Genomic DNA, 10,512 nt, shown 5'->3' with positions numbered 1-10,512 from the left:
TTTGGGTGGACGGCCAGGTCGAGGAAGAGTTGGTCGTCCCGAACGTCTTCCATTTAAGATTTATAGAGGCCACTGTGCTCCTAGGAACCCTGAATTCTGCAGAAATTCTTTGTAACCTTGGCCAGATGTGTGCTTTGCCTGTGGACACAGGTTTTACAGCTTGCACTCTACAATCCAAATAACACCTCTATTTTATTCATTGGGTCGGTACGATCACTAGTGTACCAAATACAGCAGCAGGTAATGAAAACCTCTTGTGCAAAAAGAATATTAATTTTGCCCTATTCTGACACTAATAACTTTATCATACTTTGTCATACAGACCTTTATAAGGTGTCATTTTTGCATTACATGATGTCACCATTGCTAACATTTAGGGGACTGTATGACCTTCTGTTCACTTTTTAGAACATTTTTTGCCATTGCAAAATGGCACAAAAGTGGCGTTTTGGACATTTGGGTACTATTTTCCATTACGGGGTTCACCCCAAGGAAAACCCGTTTTTACATGTTGATAGATAGGGATTTGTGGGATGTGACGAAACCTAACATGTTTATGGTTTTCTTGTTTATTTTATCAGTTCTTGGGCAGCGGGTGATTTGAACATTAAGTTATTATTTTTTCACTTTTTTAACTCATTTTTAGACCCCCAAGGGTACTTTAACCCTTGGGATCTTATCATTCCTTCCATGTACTGCAGTACTACAGTATTGCAGCATATGGAGAATTTGATAGCAATCTATCACACTGTGAGTCCGGCATTGTGTTATAGATCCTGACCAATGATACATCCTGGAGTCTCATACAGAATCCAGACTGCCATGGGAACAGATCGTCACTCCACGATAACGACACGCTGGGAGCCTCCGACTAAAGATGGCGGTGCCAAATCTTCGCCGTCAGCAGGTAAATAGTTAGTACACGCAATCGGTGTCAGCACCAGTTATTTGTGTCAGCGGTGGGTGTTGGCTGCGTAATGCAGCTAACACTGACCATGTATGAAGAGGGTTCAGCCCGTGAGCCCTCTTCATACATGCTTAACGACATTAGGACGTACTTTAAAGTCCTGATGCGTTAAGGGGTTAATGAGTAAAAAATAAAAGAACTTTTTTGATCTTACCAATTGACTACAGCAAAACAAAGAGAGAAAAGTGTAACTTTCTGTACCCACTGTAGGGGTTTTAATTAGTGACCTCAACAGCCAGAAGAGCAGTCATCTGTGACATCAGCATATTTACATCACACAAATATGTCATGTATATAAAATACTACAACACCTCCTTGCATTAGTCAAAACATAAGATTATATACATTGATGATAAGGGATCATCAGTGACAGTGGAAGGTGCTAGTAACTCATGTCCAGCGCACGTATACATTAGTAATTAGCACCTTACCATCACATATTTTGAGATGAAAATTAAGACATGGTACAAAATACGTGACCTGTAGATGGTTCTAACTTCACCTTTGTCTTAGCCCCATGCTCTGGTTCTGAGTCTTTCATAAACCACCACTACTAGAGTACATTGCGTCCCAGGAAACGCTTTAAAAACAAATCCACACAAAGCCATGTGTGAGCGTAGCCTAAGGGTGCGGTCACATGGTGCGTTCTTGGTCCATTCTTGCTGCATTTATAAACACGCTGAAAAGGCGTGCGTTTTTGCATGTTAACGTGCGTCTGGCTGGTTTTAATCTGTTTTCCTTCATTTGTGAAAATGGTATCACAGGATTCAAACTCGGCCTTAGACACTTAATTTACTTGGAAATCACTTTCCGTGCAGACCTCTGCCGCACAGAGCAGCCAAGCACAGCATGAAGTCCCTAATGCTGAACTTTAGTTTCCAGCTTTGCGCTCTGTTATTCATCAGAGGGTTTTTCCCCTTGGATGGACACGGTCGGCGAGTGGCCTACAATGGGGAGTACAACGGTGGAGGTCCTGAGTCTTGTCCTAGGGCTCGTCTCCTTTGTATCTTTTATTGTGTGCAGTACTACAGACTGCTGGAGGGTAAGAAGTCTCTCTTTGTATACAGATGACTGGTGATGTACAAAGACGGAAGGTTGTGGATTATTAAGATTATTAAATTTGTATATGGTTGGTATTAGAGTAATGGGGGGGGGGGGGGTGAATTATTTTTAATAATGACACTCAGGCCCAAATTGTGTTCTTAGAAGTCGTAGACTAGGCTGTCAGTGAGCATGTTAATCTATCCATCCTTCGCAAGTGTGCATAAGGTGCTGATAAGTACTCCACAGAGCCACGTGATCTTCTTGTAGTACAACTTATGGCATGTACGTATTAAGGTCTGAAAAACAAAAGTTGCATGTTCTCCATTTGCAGCAGAAATTCGCTTCCATTGTCAATCTGCATGTCACCAAAATCAGTACACCAAATGTAAGGACAATCTACACCCAGCTCTCGGAACATATATACAGGCAGTCCCCGGGTTATGTACAAGATAGGTTCTGTAGGTTTGTTCTTAAGTCGAATTTGTATGTAAGTCAGAACTGTATATTTTATAATTGTAGCTCTGTGACAATTAGATTTAAAAATGTTGGGTTGTCATAAGAACCAGGATTAACACTAAAGCTTCATTGCAGACACCACTGATAACTGTTATAGCTGATTATTGTAGCCTAGGACTAAAGTACAATAAATTACCAATATCCAGTGGTCCGTTTGTAACTAGGGGTCGTATGTAAGTCGGTTGTTTTTAACTAGGGGACCGCCTGTATTAGGTCTGTTTCACATTATTCCGGGATCACGGAGCCTGAAAAGTGCTGTGCCAGGGACTGATCACTCTCCTGGGGACTGAGCTCTGTGGATAATATTGATATATGATGCTCTTGTTTCCCCGATATGTAGCAGAGCCGACAGTAAAGTGGAATCATATATCAATACTATGCACAGATTCCGCTCCCCAGTATAGTAATCAGTCCTCACATCCGTGAAAATGGCCTTAGAGTAATTTTGAAAAAGCAAGAAGTTATGCATTGAATATATTCATGATACTTTGTACCCAGTAGCATATGAAACACTTGGAAATTTTCATATTGAAAACCAGCCATGCAGTTTCATGAATATTGAAATCTGAAAATTCTTTCCATTGATAACTGAAGGATTTTGATTGCAATAGCGTCATGAAATATGGAATTATGCATCATGTGGCATTACCCTATAGGAAGTCCTTCTTCTGCATTCACCTGCTCTCAGGGATGGGTCTTTCTGGACCTTATTTAGGGGGGATATTAGAACCTCATTTAACCCTGCAGAACAATAAAGGTTGTATTGTATTAGAATTGAATACGTTTATATTACGCTACACAAATAGGGCTTTAAATGACAGTTTAATGTTCCTTACTTTTACATTGTACAGTATGTTACTTAATGCACATTGTATCATGTGACTACAGTTTGTAAATTATACAATTTTTTATATCCAGGTTTAGCAGGTGTATATATGTAGATTGCCTAAACAACCCACCGCCATTCATGTGTTTTAGCACTGCCAAGGGTTTGTCCAGTCTTCATGGCACCCATTGAACTTAGTGGACATCTGAGCAGTACACTGACAAATTGAATGAGGACACACGTTGACCCCTTACTACTATGGTCCTTCCGTTTGGTGCAGTGTTTTATACTATTATTTGCACCTATATGGCTTTCTCCAGACTTACTATTATGTCTGAGCTTTGATCCCGCTGTAACAATCAGTTAGCACAGAATATACTCAGTACCAGGAATGACAATTCTCATTAGTGCAGTGTAAATGTCAGATTTCCCACTGAGAAATAATCTCACATCTGAACTCTATTCAGTTTACAGAACATTGTTAACCCATTGGGAGCCATAAATGTAATTACACGCAGGCACATTTTACATCTCTGTATCTTCTTTGGGAGAATATTTGCTGATCAGTCATTGTCTGTCATTAACTTCAGCATTAGCAAAATTGCAATGCTTATATCTAAAATGAGATACAAAACAACTGACTGCATCAATATCACCCCCAACACCCCATCAATATCACCCCAACATCCACATGTTTTCTGCAGCTAATCAATAAGCCTACAGTTTTGTGCCTTATGTAGAACAGCCATTGGCTGCAAAGGTTACATGGGATATACAGGATGGACCAGAGTGCTGGCACTGGATTGGTGAGAGTTAATGCGGTTTCATTAATTATTTTATGCCTTTTCCCTTTTTGTTTATCCATTATTGTCGTATCTGAGACAACTTCTCTGAAATCACTTGAGCCAACGCAGCTGTGCCAAAATCCAATCACGTGTGATCACCTGTCCAAGCTGTGCAATCCCCGAAAACAATGAACAGTCCGACGAAACTGCGACCCCCGACCCTTAGTAAATAATTCCCATAGTGTAAAGGTAAAAAAACTGAAACAAGCAAAATGTCAGTTCACCACTCTTCCAATTCTTATTTTATAGGTACTGGAGTCCTGTGCATTAAGCAGATTAGTCCCTCTATCATAATTAGTTTTTCTCAATTTTTATTTTTGCAGAATTTTAAATAAAATGTCAACATATTGTGCAAAAATTCATGCACTGGAAACCTCTGATTCCAGCTGATCTCATCCAGCGCTGTAATCTACAGACTGTTCAAGGAAATCTATCATCAGAAATGATAAACCAGCGTTACCTATTTGTACATCTAAGCACTGGACACTGAGATTCGGACACTGGGCTTATTTACTAAGGGTTCGTGGCCGCACTTTTCTTAGATTTTCCAAAGTTTTCGCTGTGACAGGTACTTAACAGGGGATTGAATTGCACCCGATGGGATTTTTGCGCAGCTGCGGCGGCTTCCATGCGGCAAATCGGGGACCGTGTCGCATGATCCAACTGATTTGAACTGAGCGCAGGATTTAACATTCAAATTGTGTCGCAAGATCATGCACTTACATGCACCAGGAAGAAGAAGAATGTGAACTCCAACGGACCTGAGTGGGGAAGCGACACATGCAGGATATCGGGTGCACGATCTTAGTGCCCGGGGGGGGGGGGGGGATAGACGCACCCATAGATGGCATATGCGGCAGATATATACGTCCCCCATAGACGGCAATCGGCGCACGCCATCCTACGGGAGCCGTACGGTGAAGCACAAGTGCGGCACCGTACTGCTCCGTACCCGGGAAAAAGATAGAACATGGGCAGCAACAGATGACATTATCGGAGCCAGCCATGGATGGGATGGGCCTGGCGCAGATAGGATGGGCAGGGTGGGCGGTCGCAGTTGGAGAATTCGGGCCCCTATGCCATGTGGCTACAGCTGTTATGCCTCTGCTGACATATGACTGGACCCATGGGCTGTGAGCCCCGGACCATTGCCGGGCCCAGTCGCGGTCGCACCTGCTGCGACCTCGATCGTTACACTACTGGCTACTAAAGAGGTTGGTCACTAGTCTCAAACTTATCTATAGGCCACCGCAGTCTATGGATCACATGACTCCGGGGGGCAGGTTTCCATTCATTACTGTCTGCATATCCCCTCCATCATACCACTCCCTTGTGAGGGGTGCCACAGGTAGTTCTCAGTCCTGCTGTGTGAGGGTCATGTTACTGCAAACTCCAAACTATTTAATGGATGAATGGATAAACCCTTTAATAGGGTAAAATGTGGTGACATAGTCCCATTAACTACAGCACTCAGATCCAAGACTCAGAATGTATTCACATAATGAGGCACATTTACTTACCCCGTCCCCAGAGTTCACCTAAAGTGCATTGTCCGACGATAATGCACTGTACGGCAATTAACTAAGATCGTGCTTGGGCTTGGGACACAATTTTAAAGTAAAATTCCGCGCTCAGTCCGAATCAGTTGGATCGTCAGACAGCTTACCTCCAAATTTGTGTCGCATGGAAGCCAGCGCAGGTGCACCATAAAAGGATCACGTGCGCCAAAATCCCAGTGCACACACTAGTTAAATACCTGTGCAAGCTGTGTAATCCCCGAAGAAGGCACACAGTCCGACGAAAGTGAGCAGCTCGACCCTTAGTAAATGAGCCCCAATGTATCAGTGTTTCTTTAACTATTCATTTTGTCGCTGTTCTTATTCACAGTTAAGCTGGTTCTCTTTCACTCTTCTATTTTCTGTAATGAAACAGTTTTGCACATATTCTATGTACAGACTTGGAGATACGCCCGAAAACATTAAACTTTGGTATTATTGAAAACATCAGTGCGGTTGCTAAGAAAAGAGGAATAGATCAGTATGTAATCTGGCTCATGTGCCAGGGATCACACTTACTCCCATGCTGCTGTCATTTTATATATGTGGAGGAGGGTGGCATTAGTGTTTTATTCTGCTTTAGTGTCGTGTATGTGATGTAATGTATGTTAGTCATCTATTTGCACCCTCTGTTTCACCTTTCAGAATTTTCCAACAGCGCAACAAGAAATTGTATTGGTGCAACATAGCACACAATACATTTAGATGTAACATAGCAATAAAAATCAAAACAAAAAAACTTGTCACACAACAAAGTAATTGAGACGAGTGACGTGGGAAGGGGAGTGGGAGAGAAGAGATAGGGAGGGGTGATCACCGCTCAAAACTTTATTGAGGGACAACACAATAGGAGAAGATGGGAAAGATGGGGTTCAGTTCTCTTCTTCTTCATCTGTATGCTGACTATCACAGATGTTATACTCTGAAAGCAGCCTGAGAACCAGTCTGGGACAGTCCCACCGTTCCAAGTTAGGCGTTCCCTGGCATACCGGATGGTGTCCGATGAGTGTTTTCTTGTTGCTGATTGGCTGATCACAAGATCTGTTTTTTTCTGAGGACAGGAACATAATGTGGAAGTCTTAGAGGACCTCCAAACAGTCCCCCTATACATTGTATGTATCTATAAGGGTATGGACCCACATATATACATGTACACGTAGACATGTTATGTACCACTCATATAAGACATTATTTTTAATGATCACACTGATATTTGCTACATATGTATGTAGACGTTATAAATTCAATACAAATATATACACCTCTATCGCAGCATATTTCATAGCAGTTTAAGGTGCTGCTCTTTTCTATGTCCACATTCCAGGGTATTGAACTCCGTCCTGTGGCCAAAGGCTCAGCTGGCCTCATGCTAGATGAAGCACAGTCCACATGGTGTCTTGTTCTGTTTTCAGAAAGCCAGTACTATCAATAATTCATTATAATTAGTTACATACATTGCATTGGGTCCACAGCTTCATCCCTGAGACCAGCTTTTCAGTGACAAGGGAGATTTCTGATTATTTAGTCAAATAAGTAAGATTATTTCAACCTAATATAACAGATTTTACAGACATGCATTATTGTTTGTGCCATTAACTGTGTAACCGTATAGCTGTCTTATGAGCCCCCACAACGCACCACTTTGTGGTGACAGGACTAAGCAGACAGATGGATGACATACACTTTCTAAATTCATTTAATTGACTAATGTTTATGTCTCCATAGTCACTAAAACAAAATGCAATTTGTAATTTAGCAAGATGCAAAGGATCCTCACTCCTCGGTAGGGTTGAGCTTGCGGTGCCGAGGCCTGTGGAGTGAGTGCATCTATGATAACATGGCCAATATGTGGACCTGTGACATTCCTATCTCCTACCTCAGCGAACACTCAGGTGAGACCAAAAAATGTCATGCTCAGAACAAATATGATCCCAACTCAATGTTTAGTCCTTGCTTTTATTACCCCTACAGTGGTGCTGGTGGCTACCCGTGCCTTGGTGGTTGTAAATGGCATCCTGAGCATTTCTGCTACACCAGTCCTCATCCTGGGAATGAAGTGCACCAACATTGTCCACAAGGGAGGCGACCACAAAACATGGTTCTGTAGAGCTGCAAGCATAATGCTGCTTCTAGGTGGTATGTTCCCATTAGCGTATAAAACACATAGTCCAAGAACAAAAGAACATAGTCCATAAGAACAAAAAAGCACAGTGGCATATACCTCTTGCAAAGGGGATGGTGTGCTGAGCTTAAAGGGCCCGGCCCAGACCTATATTAGTCAAACCAAGAAATAAGAACCAAATAAAATAGGTGATACTTTATTCCATGTGCAATGTTTCAGTGTAGCACCTGTATCACCTGTTATGATACTTATTTGGATCTGGAGTGCTGCCTTACTTTCTTCTTCATCTATCTATCTATCTAGAAAATAGATAGCCCGAGGCAGCGCAGTGTTACAAACCAATGAGGTTGGGTGCAGGTCTGCAGTTTTTCAGGCATAAACCTCTTTTGAATAGTAAGAGAAAATCAGGCAGCTCTCATATATTTCAGTGTAGGTTCAGATTTATTTTAAAGTGGCAATGGTTTGGTGTAATTCGGCTTCCTCACAGCCTAAGGAAGGCATGTTACATCGAAACGTTGCCCCTTTGAAATAAATTTGTGAATGTTGCCTGCTTTTCCGTTACTATCTACTTACTATCTATGCCATAAATACATAGTTGCTTTCTCTTTACACCAGGTATTTCTGGAGGAGTTGCAGTTTTTTGGTATGCTATTGATACGGCCCTAAAATACAGAACAGAGGTGAGTTGTTACTGTGTTTGCATCACTAATGGAAGTGCATAACACTGTGCATTAGGTGGGTTTTGTTATCTAAAACTTACTTAAAGAACCAGATTTGCACAGCAGCTTATTACCATAAAGCTTTATTAAATATACACTAAGAATTCATACAGAAATTAAAATGTACAAAACAGACATTGACACACTGGGAGGTGACCAGCTAACACTGGAATGGAGATAAAAACATCAAGGAGGCATAGATGATAATGGAAGATAAATAGAATCGATCTAAAGTGCCAACATAAACATTGTGATACTTAATGGAATCATGTGTAACAGTTACCTGGGCACTAGGGATATACAGCCTCCAAGTTGGATGAACACCCCCTGTTATCTGTAGCTGTAGTTTGAGAGGGAGAATGAGTAGGATGTGACATCACCCGCTAGTTTTTGCCTGCCTGTCAGTGGATGCTGAAAAGTAGGTTTTATCAAGTCAATTTCCATACGATTGGCTTAGATTAATGGGGCGCTTTGACTCACCAATAGATGTCAGCTCTCTGTTTCTTGACCCCTCATTCAAAACATATTCTGGGCCCTCTATCATATCTTTTCTAATTTATAGTCAGTGTGAAGTAGTGTACGGGTTATTGTGACTCCCATACTCACTGGGCTTTTATGCAGCTGCCCAGGATGCACCAATGGTATATCCAAATTTGATTCAGATCCTTTAAGTAATATCACCATATAAAGTGTGGCTTCATGACACAAGGAATCAATTTCTAAACTGCATGACATATACAGTGATTATCAGATACATAACATGTGCTGTATTTATCTTCTTACAGGTAGTTCTGGCAGTCCCTGGGATTACATATGAACTTGGATATTCCTACTGGTTTGCTGCCGCCTCAGCCGGATGCGCCAGTATTCCAGCTTTGGTTATTATTTGTTTAAACTGTAGAACCAAGACCGAGGCCGTGACAACAACCGACACTGAGAACACATGTAGGAACCGCATCAAACCCATGACCTATCTATAGCTATGTGCCTAGTCCATAAAATGTATGTAAAGAGGGTGAGAACTATAGAATTTTACTGTACTGCCAAGTGTCAATATTATCAGTTGTGTCATTAGCTATAACATATATAACTTCTGAGTGTTCTTTATATGAAATAAACCTTGACTAGAATTGTGCCCTCCTGTCTCCTGAAGATCACAAAATGGAGTTGGTTACTTCATAGATGAGAGATAATTTTTAGACCTCTGTATTCTTCTACCTATGGCTTTATTAAGAATTTAATATGTAACTAAATCAGAATTATTTTACCAATTAATAGAGCAGGTGCTAATAGTAAATTTTGTAATATACTTCATGTAGTAAAGCAGCTTCTTTTTTTTTTCTTCTTCAAATCTGAAAGCCTTCTGAGGTCTGTCCACTGGATACAGGACAGAAAGCTGATTTAGACTAACTGCTTAAATAAAGAAGAAAGGCAGAGGAAAAAGGACACAGAAAGAGATTCATTTTAAAAAGTACATTACAAAGTGTTCTTTTATCATATGCTCTAATTATTTATGCAATGTTTTCAAATGTTTAGTTACACTACATTACGTGACATTACGATCAAATCAGAATACACAGTGTCCCATACCTTTATTTGCAGGATGGAAATACCTTTAAAATATGGCATATCAATTATGAAAGTCGCATCTTTGAAGTCCATAAACAGAGCAGATGAATATACAAAATTTGGGATGACAGGAACAAATTTGGAGTCTATGAGAAGACAATGACTCCAGATTAGCGACTAATTACCATGCTGTGAAGAAATGGACATATTTGTAATTGCAGCTGTCCTCCTGCTGGGAGCTCTCATGCTGTATCTGGCAGATTTCGGGCGTGCTCCATAAACAGGAGATTAAGTAACAATTAGCGAGCACGCTCAAGTTTTTTTTATAGCTTTATTATGCTGAATAAT

The 10,512-nt window shown here is 41.1% G+C and overlaps 1 protein-coding gene across 1 annotated transcript; it reads left to right on the top strand.

The window, feature by feature from the left end:
- Positions 1-1,005: 1,005 nt before the first annotated feature.
- LOC140135082 (claudin-16-like) lies at positions 1,006-9,816 on the top strand. The gene is made up of 5 exons (XM_072156116.1): positions 1,006-2,009; positions 7,511-7,646; positions 7,726-7,890; positions 8,492-8,556; positions 9,381-9,816. The coding sequence occupies exons 1-5, from the start codon at positions 1,890-1,892 to the stop codon at positions 9,573-9,575; spliced, it is 681 nt and encodes a 226-aa protein (XP_072012217.1). The 5' UTR covers positions 1,006-1,889; the 3' UTR covers positions 9,576-9,816.
- Positions 9,817-10,512: the final 696 nt, after the last annotated feature.

This window comes from Engystomops pustulosus, chromosome 6 (genome assembly GCF_040894005.1).
Source record: "Engystomops pustulosus chromosome 6, aEngPut4.maternal, whole genome shotgun sequence".
NCBI lineage: Eukaryota > Metazoa > Chordata > Amphibia > Anura > Leptodactylidae > Engystomops > Engystomops pustulosus.
This window is presented reverse-complemented; position numbering and strand designations above follow the sequence as displayed.

Excerpts from the sequence above, each read along its gene's own strand:
- LOC140135082 (XM_072156116.1), top strand. The coding sequence starts at position 1,890 with ATGGACACGGTCGGCGAGTGGCCTACAATGGGGAGTACAACGGTGGAG. Across the intron at positions 7,891-8,491 it reads CATAATGCTGCTTCTAGGTG|GTATTTCTGGAGGAGTTGCA; the intron begins GTATGTTCCCAT and ends TCTTTACACCAG. Across the intron at positions 8,557-9,380 it reads CCCTAAAATACAGAACAGAG|GTAGTTCTGGCAGTCCCTGG; the intron begins GTGAGTTGTTAC and ends ATCTTCTTACAG.